This window comes from Syngnathus scovelli, chromosome 12, assembly GCF_024217435.2.
Source record: "Syngnathus scovelli strain Florida chromosome 12, RoL_Ssco_1.2, whole genome shotgun sequence".
Lineage (NCBI taxonomy): Eukaryota > Metazoa > Chordata > Actinopteri > Syngnathiformes > Syngnathidae > Syngnathus > Syngnathus scovelli.
In genome coordinates this window covers 3,538,424-3,553,859 of record NC_090858.1, presented here as the reverse complement: position 1 = coordinate 3,553,859, position 15,436 = coordinate 3,538,424, and the positions used below count along the sequence as shown (strand labels likewise).

At 43.0% G+C, this 15,436-nt stretch overlaps 3 protein-coding genes across 6 annotated transcripts in view; 1 reads left to right on the top strand and 2 right to left on the bottom strand.

Annotated features, from left to right (window-relative positions):
- The window catches only part of LOC125979042 (protocadherin-15), a 106,365-nt gene extending 97,356 nt beyond the window's left edge, over positions 1-9,009 (bottom strand). The window contains exons 1-2 of the mRNA XM_049737083.2: positions 8,904-9,009; positions 5,820-6,383 (exon numbers count right to left, since the gene is read on the bottom strand). The gene's annotated coding sequence lies outside the window, so the exon portion shown is untranslated. The remainder of the gene's footprint in view (positions 1-5,819; positions 6,384-8,903) is intronic.
- An 899-nt stretch (positions 9,010-9,908) lies between these two features.
- On the bottom strand, positions 9,909-15,428 carry LOC125979039 (peroxiredoxin-like 2A). Of its 4 annotated transcripts, none has more exons than XM_068652472.1 (7): positions 15,327-15,344; positions 14,011-14,171; positions 13,573-13,752; positions 13,387-13,478; positions 13,186-13,326; positions 12,932-13,087; positions 9,909-12,801 (listed from the first exon to the last, which is right to left on the bottom strand). In XM_068652472.1, exons 2-7 carry the CDS (start codon positions 14,150-14,152, stop codon positions 12,706-12,708), a joined length of 807 nt encoding a protein of 268 aa, XP_068508573.1. In that variant the 5' UTR covers positions 14,153-14,171; positions 15,327-15,344; the 3' UTR covers positions 9,909-12,705. The 4 variants fall into 4 exon arrangements, with proteins under 4 accessions (XP_068508573.1, XP_049593028.1, XP_049593030.1 ...); XM_049737071.2 differs by lacking the exon at positions 15,327-15,344 and adding an exon at positions 14,427-14,655; XM_049737073.2 differs by lacking the exon at positions 14,011-14,171 and having other exon boundaries at positions 15,327-15,428.
- marveld1 (MARVEL domain containing 1) lies at positions 10,077-11,381 on the top strand. Its single transcript, XM_049737082.2, has one exon. The coding sequence runs from the start codon at positions 10,077-10,079 to the stop codon at positions 10,572-10,574; it is 498 nt and encodes a 165-aa protein (XP_049593039.1). The 3' UTR covers positions 10,575-11,381.
- Positions 15,429-15,436: the final 8 nt, after the last annotated feature.

The following is a 15,436-nucleotide window of genomic DNA, read 5'->3' as shown; positions in this document are numbered from 1 at the left end:
TAAGTAAGGTACAATACATTTTTTGTTTTTCTTCCAACTGCATTACTGCCTAACTTGTGCGGGGAAAATAAATGCATTTTTGAAATGAAAGGCTCTTTTTATTCCTCTTAGCTTTCAATTTACGTGCTCTTAACTTTATTTTAATCGAAGGTCAGCAAACATTCTATTCAAGAGCCAAAAAAAGAAGAAGTAAAAATTGCTTTGACGACCTCCTTTGGAGCGACACACTTCACAGAACCAAATTCCTAACGACGTCCCTCCAAAGTATGTCGAGTGCCTTTTTTCTGCAGACAAAAAAAAATTTCTCGCGCAAGAATCGTCCCACTTTTTGTCGTCTGTTAAATTCCCATGGCGTCTAAATTACTCGTATGATAAATAAGTTGCCTCTTGTTCGACACCAAATCTGACAATCGCATAAGCTTGCCAGAACAGATGTGGCAATTGCAGAGCGTTAAATATTCAAACGTGGCCTAATATTCAAAATGGAAAGCCAAAGCGGCTTAAGCAAGCTCAGTGGAAGAAAGTCAATTTGCTACCCAAAATCGATCTTTTTGCGCATAAAACTAACATCTTTATTTTTTGTTATGTCAAATTTAATACTCTATCACATTATCACTTAATATGTATATATGAATACTTTGCAAATATTTAAATAAATTTTTTTAAATAATATTTTGGAATAATAATATTTCCAAATAAGTACAATATATACATTAAGATTAAGTAGCACAAATCACTGCAGGTCGTTAGGTGTAATTATTTAAAAATGCAACAATGCATTAAATATTATAAAAAAAAATTATGTTACCATGTGTATAAAACCCAATGCGAGCAAAATTAATCAATTCGGTCAAGTCACGTGATTAAACCCAAAGTCAATATTACCTCATATGCAAATATTAACTCTCACGGTCGCATAATTATCGTATGTTAATTCACATGATTACGCTGTACAGTATTTGCTTCTTGTAAAAAGGGAAATTATCAGCAAATATTTTTCTTGCCATGAGCTGCGCACACGTGAAATAAAGTAAGCCCCCAACTCCCTTCATAACTTTGACCCGGTTTGTGGGTCTGGCAATAAAAATGATACTTGGACCTGTGGGATGGGCTCAAACGTTAACCCTCAAGGCGCTTATATTAATTAGACGGACGTTAACCTGAAGCCAAGCGAGCAGCTGTGGTCTTCCCATGCATTTATTGATTTAATTTTGCTAAACATCGGCTCGAGGTCACTTTTAATTGGCGGCCATGTTGGCAGCTGGTGAATAACTCAAATCCAACCTGGGGGGAGCTTTTGCACATCTGGGGGGTCAACAAAAATAATCATCAACATTTCAATCTTCAAAATTGGACAGGAAAAAAAAATAATTATTAAAAAAATAAAAGTTTATTGTTTCGGTATCGGTATTGCAAGGGATTGGGTACTGGTGGCGCCCTCTTGTGGCCATTTTACTATGGGGGGCCTGTACGGGATAGCTGAGCCATATTGTAGCGTGACAACAACAAATACGAAAGGAAGTGAGGACAAGGAGAAGGAAAGGAACAAATCAGTATTGTATCCACAAAGCGTCGCGTTTTAATATTCACAGCCAGTCGGCTCCTGATTCATTTGAAGACTCTTGGCATTGGTGGACGGAGATAACTTACACGATATGCAATCATCTCCCTTCATGCTTCGGCGGAGAGAAAGACACTGATTTCGTACGCGGCAGTCCGCCTTTTGCAGCCGAAGCTCAACGGGGAAAAAGTCCGGCTCGCAATCTTATTGACTGTTTTGACATTTATGGCCGATGATTTGAAAATGAGCAAGGGGGATCAATTAGCATGCTTCCCAATCGTCTCCAATACGTCTCAATTATGCAAAACTGAGATCATGCAAAAATTTAAAGTCATGAAACTGGTTCTCTCAAGCAAGTTAAGGTGTGGAAACCCAAAATCAGCAACCAGGGGCGGAGCTATGGGGTGGCTGCTTGTGCACATGAGCCCCCTGGAATTTAACACTTAAAGATCACACTCATTTCAGATCATGGATTTTGCATGATTAGGTTCTTGATAAATGAATCCAGCACCGAAGACAACAACACACTGATCACCTTCCCCTGACTTCCAGGGTACAGCGAGGATCACTTACGAGCACAGTACTAAATCCACTTGAAGTGCCGTCTCACGCAGTGGAGTACCTTATCTTCCAAATGATTTTCGTCTGAGTGCAAACAACCGCCGTCGTCAAGAAGGAACACAGGGCTGACAACAAGCACTCGAAAGCCATTCGACCCGCCTCTGTCAATGTTTGTCCATTTAGAAGACAGACACCGGGACGGTCACCGGCGGCGGGGAGACAAAGCGGCGCTAGCTGGCGTCGCAAGATGTTGGACCGGAGTGCGCTCGAGGATACGTAAGCCCGAAAACTCGCCTCGCACGGCATGCGAGATATGGATTCTGCCCGCGTCTCTGCGGGAAATAGAAACTAATGAAATGCAAATGAGCAGCGACTTCTAAGCTAACTTTTGGAAGGCGAGGCAGCCTCGTCAAAATCGTCCTCCTGCAACCACTTGTAAACTTTTGCACTCGAGTACGAGCGACTCATCAAAACTTATTTGTACGACTCCTCCGATGAGTTTTTTTTTGTGGCTCCCCAGTGGTTACTCCTTTGTGCTTATTTCTGTTGGCTCTTTGAGCAAAAGAGAAGTTTACACCCAAAAAAAAAAACCTTGATCACGTCTACCTGAACTGGAACTTGACGGGGGGGTTTTTTGCCCCCCCCTCCCTCCCTCCCTGGCCACCCTTTTGGCGAATCAGTCACCCACGCCGGCCCTGGACGTAAGACTGCAGAGCATTGCAATTTCATGCACTCGGGACAGATAAATCTTTCTACTCGGCCGACCATAAATCTTCAGGAGGACGCTGAACGGCCACACAGTGTGCCACGACTGCACCTGACGCCATTGAAAGAAAAAAAAAAAAAGGAAGCCTTTGAAATCAGGGATGCAGCGGAGCCGCTCTCCGATCTCTTAATTCTCAGCCCAGCTTCAAATCGTTGAAAATGAAGGAGCCCTACGGGGCCCCCCCGCCCGTAACGAGTCGAGGTGGTGCCGAGTGCATGAAACAAACACGCAAAACAGCTCACGCCAGGATGCTGGAAGGTCGGAGCGGTGCAATGTCATCAGCCTGCTAAATTTGGTCGTGGGCAAACACAAACAATCTGCTTCAATGTAAACAAGCAGGGGACACACTGGGAACACCAAGCAAAAAATGGCAGCAAAGCAGGAAGAAGACCGTGGAACATCAACTCCACACGCCTAGCATGTACACGGTCATGAACTCATTAAAAAAAAAAAAATTGTCCAGTCCTCAAAGCACTAACATCTTCACATGAAGCTCATCACGAGTATTAGCTAGCATGATGCTAACCGCTTAGAAATGTCTCATTTTCCCCCAGTTCATCTTAAAAGAAGTTGTCATCCACCAAGCAAGTGTTTTTAGAAACAAATCACACTTTTTTCCAATTTAAAACAGTCCCCCGGTGTTTTTCCGACGATCTTCAATCAAAACACCCAAAGGATAAAAAAACTCAAGTATCCACTTCTAACAGTCGAGTAGGAGGGCAGTTTTGATCATGAAAATGAGCAACTACTCAACCCTTGCCAGTACTGCGGAGTAAATGTAGAAATGGATTCCCGTTACTATGACGACAATCGCGTTGCAACTAGGCGAGCGACCACTTGGCCAAAGCATTTGTTTTCACAGCACAATTTTCACTCGTGAAGGCAGCGCTTCATCACCCGATCACCGACTCGCACATGCCGAAACCAAACTATGCTAATCTGTATAGCGCCTGCGCACAAGACCGTTTGAAAGTGTGTAAAAGCAGTATTACGTCATGGCATCGCAATCCGGCAAAATTCCCAACAGATTACAAAAGCTTCACTCGGGCGTTCCTTATCAGTTCCACTTCCCCAGAGACCCGACAATTTGTACACAAGTCAATATCCCAGAGTATGTCCCCCCCTTTTAACATTCAATGAAATTAGCCGGTTGGTTTCTCCCAAGCGAGCGGTGATCAAGCTGGATTTCACCGCGCCAACCGTGACAACGAGCCGACTATGGAGCAAGACGCGAGCGGAATATCAATGGCGCCTTCACAACGGCCTGAACCGAGCTGCTCTCTTCAGTTCTTATTTCCCCAAACGTGAGCCCGTGCAAAGAGGCCGAGCCCGGCTCCTGACTGATGGAGACATCCTGCAGTAAAAAAAATAATATATCTCTTTTTAAGGATTCCCCGCATGAAGCACGCTCACCACCCCCCCTGCCACAGCACCCCTCGGTAAAAACCTGTGGATACGGCTCAGCAGGGTTCTCATCAGCTAAATCCACATCAGAGAAGAGGGGCTATGTGAAACACATCCTTCAAGAACAGGATAACAGGATCACGGAGGCTTTACTCATTGGAAGGAGAGGCGATGTTATGCGCAGATACGCTAACGCTATTTGGAATTTCATCCTATTAGATAAGCTCCTGACAGTATATGGTAAATTCTGTGGGATTGGCGAAAAGGCGAAGAGAATTGGGAAAAAAAAAAAAAAGCAGAAGAGCATAAATTGGGTGTTTAATTCACTTGACGCTGCAGGGCAATTACGAAAAGTAAAGTTTTGTCATTTATCGTTGCAGTTGGGCTGAAATGAAACTTTCGCAAGTGCTCAAACTGTCGTTTTCCGTGTTTCCGTGCGATATTCGGTCGTCGCAAGATTGAAAGTCAGGATGTTTCTTTTAGACAATAGTCGAGTTTACGTTAACAACTTTTTTGTCAATCATTTCGACCTAAGAGCTCCATTTTAAAATGCAATGTCGCCATCTGGTGGCAACGATACCCAATTACTTTTGGGCGAAAACGTCAATTATGTTGTCGGCTAGAAACAAGCATTATTGGACGTGTGAACTCTAGACCCAGGTTCATGCCAGTCGACTCAGACTACGCTGGTGAACTTTGAGTGCACTCGGAGATGTTCACTAAGAGCTAAATGCGTGAGCACTTTAACTGTTACACCAGAACTATTTGTGCGTTTTTTTTTTTTCCGAGAAAGCTTCACTTTCTTTGGAAGATGAGCTCATGAATATTTAATTGCACCGTCTGTGTGTGGGTTTGACAAATGATTCTCAAAGTGTGGTGTGTTTACCACTGGGGCTCCCTCTAGTGGTCACAAATCGGCGGACAGTCAAAAGTCACTCCAGCACAGCCTCTCAAAGTGAGCCGTAGCATATCGAATTCAATCGTTCCACTTTCAAATCGCACTGCACTTGAATCGTTTTACGCCTTGGTTTTTTTGATGAACCCTTAAGCCTCGTATTTCTTTCAGGCGGCACTTGTCTTGTACGACTTTTCCTGTTTTGAACAAAATTGCGTTCCAACAATAATACATTCGAATATCAGATGGTGCATCACATTTTCTGGCCCCAAATGAAAGGAGGCTATTTTCCCCCCCTTTCATTTTTTATTACACACATTTGAACGCACCTTCGCAAGTATCGATCGCCGTTAAATTCGGAGCCTCCCCCTGCAAATTGCCTTCAGCCTCCTCTGCTCCGAGAAGTGTCGACTCCCCGGGACACTTGATGGAACACGCTACGTGGGTAATTAACCGTATAACTTATCTGAAGACCCCCATTTAAAAGAGTCTTAATAAGATTGTCGACTGGAAAATGTACGGAAACCTCTCAAATAAAGCACGACGCACAAAATATGTCTGTCATGCAAAAATAACACAATGCATGACATCTTTACCATTTGTCATTTTAAAATGTGATTTGTCTTGCTTACCTCAAACGCGTCCGTTGTATTCCAAGTGCGCCAAAGGTCATTGCGCAAATGTTCAGACGACAAGAACAGGGAGAGATGACAAGTAGGCAGGAGTGCACATGACCTAATCCTCTTCGGTATATGTCCTTCACATGTGCTCAAGCCTATAATCTCCCAAAGGGGGCCAGCTTTCCCCCAATCCCGACCGTCTATAATCTTCTCTCTCCCCTCCAGGCAGCCTGCCTGGTGACGGACGGCGTGCAACCGGTTCACTTTCTTCCGCGCGCACCGGCTAAAGTTGAAGTGATGCGTTCAAGGATCCAGGCGACTGTGGAGGCGAGCGTGGATCTCCTCCCAGCGAGGGAGTTTTCCTGGTTCCATCCCTGCCTTGACAGGTGGCTCACATGGTCACACGAACGTACATCCATCCATTCACGCGGCTGCAAAGAGTGGAATCGGAAAGGGAGACAACCTGAGAGAGTCCCTCGGCTCCGCTCCCCCTCTCTCACTGTTGAGGGTTCGTTTGTTGCTCTCTGGCGCCACCCAGCGTTGATTCAGCATATTCATCTCCCGGGCGCATTCGGACTGTAGTGGTATGACAAGAACTAATGTTAGATAATCACATAGTCAGATTAAAGTTAAAAACAAAACATTTGAACTTTCACTAGAAGAGGCATAAACATTTTGAAGGTTTTTTTTTTTTTTTAAGAGTAAAAGGAATTTTCTTCTATCAGGCCAAAGTTATTTTCTGCGTAAAAAAAAAAAAGTTTGATAAGCTTCCATCTATGTTTTGAACATCACCAGGGTGCCAAAGCTCCCACAGACGTGATGCTTCTGTGCCATGAGTCCGACCTTTCTCCAAGAGATTTGTTTCTATCCCTCCTCAGTCTGTTGTCTGGCATTTTCTGGAACCCTGTGAGCTTCCGTCCCCCTCAGCTAGAGCTAGCCTGTCAATGCACGTTATTTCCAAAATGATGCCCACATAATACACATTAATTAATCGGAGTAAATCAATAGCAACGGAGGTGTTACTGCCACGTTGGAGGCGCAAAGCGGGAGCCCGTTTTTGCGACAACACAACACTCAGGGTTTATTTCTGCCAACATCTGAGGAGACCATGCCCAGCAGTTATGAGAGAAATGTTTATCCCCGCGATGACTGGCACGATGGGCCACCTTGCCTGCAGCCACAAAATTACAGTCATCACCCCTTTGTGGAGGAGCTAGAAGGGGTCAGGGTGGGGACACTAGTCATCCACAAGTGTTAGCCAAATCTTGTATTTTCAAGGAGAAGAGAGGAAAAATATATTTTAATCACACACAAGGGATACTTTTTCCTTAAGTGTAACATGAGTCGACACTAAATAAAGAAATAAATGCCTCACGGTCAGAAGTTGGCCATGACATGGCATCTGTAAAGCTGAAGTTTACAATGCTAGCACATTAAACTAAATTTAATATATTTACTGGATATGGCGTAAATAAATCCTGGCGGCCACTATCATTAAAAAATTTCAAGCAGCCGTGAGAAGTGCTCACAAGTTATAGAGGCAATTGAATGAAAATCCATTAAGTGATCCATTTTTCAAAAGCCATAAAGCATAAAACAGCACACATTTAGCTTGAAGCGTGGGCCCCGATTGTCCTAAACAGCCAAAGCACAATAACGGGCAAAAGGCAGCTCGAGGCAGCGCAGGTGTGAGGCGACTGATAAGAAGTTTTATCGGCAAAAGAGCAAAAAAATACGGTGAAAAGATCACATTAGCATACTGTGAAAAGAAATGCGTTTTACTTCTTCCCGGGGGCTCTTAACCAAAGTGCTTGAGTGCAGCCTGTTGTTAATGGCGCTATTGCAAGACCTCAGTAAAAAATAAAATAACATAAGCAGCTGCATTTTTATGAAGGAAAAGATCGGTGGTGGTTCAAACAGCTTGACGGGATGCCACACCAGACAAAATCTTATCACCATTCGAAATTTAAATGTTGCCATTTTCCTAGAATAACAAGTTATCCCCCCAAAAAATGAACAATCTGCCTGGACCGGTGGCCGTCCATCGCCGTGCTTTAGAGTCTCTTGTGGATGTGCAGAAAGCCAATAAAAAGCCGAGACTCATAGCTCACTCGCCTTTGTTACTTTAAGGGACTAAAGGCTGTAATGCATCCCACAAAATGATGGAGAGGTCATGTTAGAAAATGCAGAAGAAAACCAGGAAATGAAAAGATTGCATGAGCCATATAAAAAGGAGTCCACACTAGCAAGTGGCAAGAGTTGAACTCTCGAACGGGAGTATTATTAGTTGTCCTTGTGAGGTTACACGGAATTGGTTCACTGCGATGATGTCTCAAACAGCGGCGGAGAAACGAGTTCTAGCCAACGGAGGGAACACAAGCGTATTTATGAGGACAGAGAAGAAGAAAAATGGAGGTGATGTTCACCGTAGTAGCATCATGGTGTAAAATGCACCACTTGGTGATATTGTATCACGGTAATGCGTCATATTGGATTTCTTCATGATGGATGAGATCAGCATTTAATACATCGAGCGCCTTTTCACTCAACACCAGAGATGACTCATGTTGACAGATGCCCACCAACACGTCTCCCCACAACACCAGACTCATCCATAAAGAAATAAACCTTCCTCCACAGTTTTAGGAGATAGAGATTACATGTGGATAATACACAGCATGGCAAAGTTTCCTCTATGATTAATGTTGCTCTTAAAAATGGGAAGTCAACATAATGGTCACATCCAGTTTTATGTTCTGCAAGTGTTTATAGCACTACCTAGTGGCCGATTGAGTGTACTGCCAAGTTTTCTCTGGAATGAATAGAAGGGAAGAAAATAACATTCCGGCAGGTTATCTTGCATTATTATTTTTTTAGAAAGTGTCTTTTTATACGCATTATTATTTTTTTAGAACTTGGCTTTTTATATGCTTAGAAAAAAGATATTTAAGTTCAGTTCATGTAAAAGCGGAAAAGTTCGACCAGTAACCAATACACAGATATGCAAATAAAAAGATGTACATATATTTAACCACTCACAACGGTTTGGAAAATCATAGTTAACTGAATAATGAATAGAAAGGAAAACAGACTTACTTATGCTCGCTCTTTTACTCAAATGTATTTTAAATCCTGTCAGAATTAGGGCCAAACCGGAAGATATGGGCAGGTGTTTTTAATTATCTCAAATAATGACCCCCCCCCCCCCCAAAGGACCCAAAGGTGGCCTAGGATATCCCTGTTCCAATTTACAGACACTAAAATGTACCTGCCCGCCTGTGATAGTTCAGTAAACTATTCATTGCCACTGCTTTTTTTTTATGTATTTCCCCATTAAAGTATTAAGAAAAAAATTAAGATGATAGTGATGATATTATGGAGTTCTAGATGTACAATATAAACCTTAACAGTTTGTGCTAATGATGTTTTGTGTTTTGTTTTATTCAGTGACCACATTTTTGTAAATAATATTTAATTATAAATGTGTCTTTCCAAGATTCCCACAGAAGTACAAAAAAATATAAACTTTCCACCCAATTTAAAGTATACAGCTCATTTGTGGCAATTCACTACTGTTAGTCATTGCCACGGAATTTAAACAGTTTTACAGTGTTTCCTCATAAAAGGTTACCTAGCTTGGAAATATGTCACATTTGCAGATTAACTTAATTTATAAGTAAAAAAATAAATAAATTAAATAAATAAATAAATAAATAAATAAATAAATAAATAAATAAATAAATGAAAAATAATAAATAAATAAATAAATAAATAAATAAATAAATAAATAAATAAATAAATAACACCGGATATGCATGCACATGAATTTCTTAACTTCCACTAACAACCCAGGCTAATCCTCCTGGCTCCCCTGACAAACAAAGATCATCCGTGGCCCAAAGAATGTGCAGCCCAAATTTGAGTGGCGAAAGAAGGGAGGAGCTCGCTCAAAATCTCGGCCAGCCCACCCCAACAACACAGACGCTGTATTGAGCGGGGGAAACGGAAAAGACGAAACACACAAAAAGACGGCTTTTCATTTTGAAACCTCTCGGAAAGAACGCAGAGTTCCTTCTTTTTCTCCGCTCTTTTTTTAGTACAAGAACTCCTTCGTTCGTTGGCGTCCGATTTTTGCAGACACTTTTTTTGTCCAAAGTTGCCAGCTGTTTGCAGCTGGCACAACGCACCCGCCCTGCTCGGGAACAAGGCGCTCGGAGGAGGAGGAGGAAGAGGGGATTGCAAGCAAGAGAACGAGGCAGAAGAGAAGCGATGGCACCCCAGCAAGCGCACCCGCAGGTGAAGCAGCACATGGTCAAGTTCCTTCGGAGCTTCCCGGGGGTCACCCGCCTCCTTCAGATCGTCTTCGGCGCAGGCCTGTGGGTCACCATCGCCGCTAACAAGTACGAGGGCTCCATCCACTTCGTGCTCTTTGTGGCGGTGCTCTTCTGGCTCTTGAGCTTGGGCCTTTTTTTCGTCACGCTGCTGGACAAGCAAGACGCCGTGCCCGTGGTGGGCGGCCCGCGCTGGCTGTGCAGCAACTTGGCGCTCGACGTGGCCGCCGTCGCGCTCTACCTGCCCGCCGTGGGGGTCATGGTGTACAAGACGGATCGCAATTCCTACTGCAACCTGGCGCAGTACAAGCACTTGTGTCTGTACAAGGTCTACCTGACGGCCGCCGTGTTCGCCTGCCTCTGCTGCCTGGCTTTCCTGCTCTCGGTGGTCTACGGGGCCTGCAGGAAGAGCCGAGGGGAGCAGACGGTCATCTGAGGCTAGCAACTTTTACTTTTTGTATTTTTTTTTAACTACAGCAAGATGAGGAAGAGTTAACTTCACTGTATTTTTTTTTTTTAATCCATTACATGCAAATGTATTTAAAGCAAAGGGGTGAGGAAACCTACAGTCGGTGGGCCAGACTGGGACCCCCTAAGAATGTTTCCGAATCTTTTATTGAGCACATAGAGTAGTACTTTGAATTACAAATTAAATTCCTGCTCTCAATTATAAAGATAAAATAGACAGTTTGACACTACTTTATCCTTTAGTATTTAATTCCATCAGAAAGAAAAATTGTCAAATGAATGTCATTAACTTTCTTTGCAGAAAATGGCAGATTTTTACCAAATTTAAACGACCTGATATATCAGTCATGCTTAGTAATTCCTACCATGTATTCGTGTGTCTCGGAAAGGGCACGGCCAAGTGAGTGACATCAGGAGCTGGAGTCGGGTTGACTGGTATGTGAGTTGTCGGCGACCAGTCCCAAAAGTGGTGTGATGACACCACGCGCCATTTGTGACCTCAATGCTGTAAACTGGGTACCCCTGTACTTTTTTTTATCTGTTACATCACTGCAGTAGGTACAGCTACAGAGTTTATTATATTCATTATCTTTTTTTTTGTTTACACATTTTTTCCCATAATGCCACCTTGCCAACACAGTGTACATTTTTTTTTTTTTTCTCAGTGCCTCCTGTCATGATGCTGTATACTCAAACCCGGAACATATGGATGTGTATTTAACATTATTGTCAAGCCAAAGATTCAAAAGTGTAAGAATAAAAAGCGGTAACAATACAGGCCAGTTTATTTTTTTCGTTTGTTTTGTTTTTGCAAAGTCACATGGGTGTCTAATAGCAAGCGTGTGTGTGCTGTGTCTACGTGTAATTATCCGAGGGGGGGGTTGTTCATACCGGAAGAGTCTGTCGGGGGTTGCGGAGGTGGGCTGATGTTACGGCCAATGAAAACGGAGGATGATTCAACGTCTTAGGCGTTTCCAGTCGGCTGCGGCTTTTATAACTGCTAAATTTGGGGAAACTGTTAAAGCCTCTTGTTCATACAGCGGTTTGATTTACAAGTTGTACTAACACGAAATACTTTTGGAAATTGGATTGTCGGACAAGTAAAATAAAAGTAGGAACGCAAGGGTTAACATCTGACCATCTGCAGGAGCAGGATGTACATCTTGCACTTCTAAGAGTTAACCCCCCCCCCTCCTCTCTCTCTCTGGCTCTATTTCCGCCTTGTGGGACTTTTTGCAATGAAGTGTCCACATGTCCACGCCTCTGGGAGTGGACGCACATGAGTGGACGCCAAATGAGCGCATTCAGCGTTGCCCGGGAGGCGAAAAGTACGTTATAGTTATGATGCATGTCGATGAGGATTTGTCACGTCATATATTTGCCACGTTAACAACACACATCTGCTTTGATTTCTTATTCGTGCTTCAGGATCCAAACTTTTAATTTTGATTCATTAAAAAAAAAAAAAATGGATGAGCATCCGCATTACTCCACCTTTGACCCTTGCGCAATACATGAACAGTGCGCCCGTTCAGTCAAAAATGCTCACGCCATGTTTAGGAACTATAAACTGAACCACTACAAAGCCTCACTCTGTGCCAGTCCATGGTTTCCACAGACAGGAAGAATTTATTGCTTTTTTTTTTTTTTTTTTTTTAAAACATGTAAACGTGCATACAATTGTCTCCCACGCCTACACTCCACAAGGCCTCAAAATGACGACAACAGTGGCGGGCGGTGTCGCGTTTTGATTATCAGACGTGACTCCTCTCTTTTGCAGAGTTTAGAAAGACAAGTCGTCATTGTTACACGCACAACCGCATAAGCGCACGCGTGTCGGCCATGATGGAAACCAGCGGGTGGTGTCGGCGCGGGGAGGGGGGACAAACTAGCAGCACAACTTCGAGTACAATTATCACTTGCGAGTATTCACATCATACCATCTAGCTTTAAAGTGTCGTTAGCGGTAACGTTGAACTAATTGAGTCAGTTTCACAGCTTTTTGTTTCGTAATAGAGGTGACTTGATAAATTAGCAGCCCGTAGCGGACCCGAGTGCATAATGACCTTCACGATTTTCTATTCAGTGCTCTAATTTACTTATTTGCGAGGTACGATTTTCTTGACGGCTTGGAGAACATCGGCCACCTCCACTTTGTTGCCAAACTCCTTCTCGCGATGCTCCAGTAGGACCCCCTGTAGACCACAACGTTGGAGCTGAGCTAGCAAGGTTGTCTTACTAATAAGCAGAAATCTCGTAAGGTAGAGCGAAATAAGCTAGGATATGGAAAAAAATATTCTGTACTACGCTGAGTGTGAGAAGTACCTGTTCTCCCGCGCCGATGACAAAGACACCCCCTAGGATGAAGCCCTCGCCCAACACGTTGCCGTGGTAGCCGGCTCTCCAGGCCCGCCAGAAGTTCTGCAACACGCCGAAGCGCAACAGCCCCATAGCACCCATTTTTCCCCCGTAGAAATGTTTCTGTAATAAACGCACGACAAGAGACATAATAAATATTTTGGACTGTCATGGCAACTTTCAAAGCTGGTCATTGTGTGAGCGCCGACAAGCCAACTGACCTTTTCATCGATGTAAATGTCCCCAGTGAAGTGTAGCCTGAAGTCCTGGATCTCTGTCCCGACGCGCTCCTTCACCACGGCCACCAGAGGGACCCCAAGCTCCTCAAGCTGGGGCTTCAGAGAGGACAGCTCGGAAGCCTCCTGCAAGAAAATATTTGAGTTGTTGTTCTCGTAACCTTAGAATACAACACGAGCGCTGACCTCTCTGCACAAAAATCATCCGGGCCGCCGCACGGCCATGATGACGGCGCCGTTCTTTTCCCACAGACTCTTTGCTTTGATGACCTTGCCGTCTGCACACACAATGGAGACAAAAACATGATTACAAAAACAAAACAAAAAAAAAGTCACACAAAGTCTAGAATAAGACAGAGGTGCTTTACGTACCATCAGTGGTGGAGAGCAGGTCAGCGTCAGCGAGATGTTCCAGCGAGGCCTTTCCCACATTGGGGAGAGTCAAATTGGAGTTGACCAGCAAGACGCCAGCGAGGGCGGCGCCCACAGCTCCCAAACCCAAAGACCACATGCCCATTCCAAAAAAGTCGACGTCAGCAACGGACTCCAAATCTGCAGCACAAACAACACACATGACAATGTTTGATTAGCACAATGGACCCTGGTGGCGCAGACGCTAACGCTAAATTTACTGCGTGGTAACCAACTAATCTGATTTGTGTCGAAAACAAAATGAATTTGAAAATACATTCATTAAAAAATCCCAAATTTTTATAAGCCTGCTAAAGTCGGTTAAGAAACGGTTAAGTCACACTATTTTCACAACAAAAAACGAGTTTTGGGAGGAGACAGACTAACAAGTATCCTTGCCTGGAGCGTGTTTGTCTGGCTCGGGACTGGCTTTGGCACTACTTGCGGAAGTTTGCCTCCGAGCTTCTTTCAAAGCGAGCGACGGGAACGCCACGCGGCGGTAGAAAGGAGGGGAAAGAATTTGCCTTAATGGTGCCAGCATCGCCGCTTTGAGAATGTCACTGAAAAATGTACAAGCTTTATGCAAAACATGATGCGTTCAGGGACTCGACGTGACAAAATCTCTCAGTCAGGACACTCATTATATCTTGAATGAATTATAAATCACAATTTACTGACTACCTTTTTAAATTACAGCACCCCGCCCTCGATCTATCGTTAATGACTACTTTCTCTTTTGCTGAATTTATAATGACACCAAAATGACAGTCAGAGAGAGCCTAAGAAAACCAAGATAGACATTTAAATATACTGACTTGTTTCCATTGTCCGTTGTGGATCAGCTCATTCCAAGACAAATCCCAAAAAGCATTTGCGAGGCGTCAAAATGTCGACGATTTTGAAAGGACAGTGAGTACTTGAACGACTGATAAGAAATGAGTGATCAGTGGAAGAAATAAAACACACCCATAAATGCAACAAGGAAGAGTTGTATAATTGTATTACTGGTAATGCTACGTGCATGCCAATAGGCTGTCATCAAGGTTATATAATATTTTTTGGGGATTGTATTTAAAAAAAAAAAAACTGAAAAGCACAGTGAGTGTTGGATTAACAAAAAATAAATAGTCATTTGCTTTTTTGTGTATATTAGGACTGGGTGCCCCATAAGCACTGACTAGTATGTAATAGCTATAGTTTTGCTCAAGTTGTAAATTATATAAATTTATATAAATTAATAAACATTTTTTTTTTATGCATGTGCATGAAATTCTGCCCCTTGCCAGGGTCGATAAACAATTCAAAAGGGGGACTATTCGTTAAAGCACATTGTGGAATGGCAAATTTCACAAAAGTAAAAATGGATGAATGGCAATACAATTGCGGACATTAATTAATATAAATAAATAAATATATATATATATATATATATATATATATATATATATATATATATATATATATATATATATATATAAAATTTTCTGTTTTTGTAAATCAATTAGTATGACGTCAACGCCAGTCACGAAAGAGTTAAAGGATTGACAATGAAATCTTTAAACTTGCCGCTACTAACAGCTAAACTCACGTCGCTAAATTAACCCGTTTATGACAAATTTTCCTTCCATGTATGTCGACATTAAACGCTTCAGATGCGTGCTGCGGGTTGACAAATGTAAACATTAGCAGCGGTGCAAACATTCACGTTGACCTACCTTACGTGAAGCGTCCTGCAAAGCGGTTCTCGCGCATGCGCACTGATACTCCCAGCGCGAGGTAAACTAATCGAGCACAGATTGATCGCTCGTTGAGTAGATGCAACTTA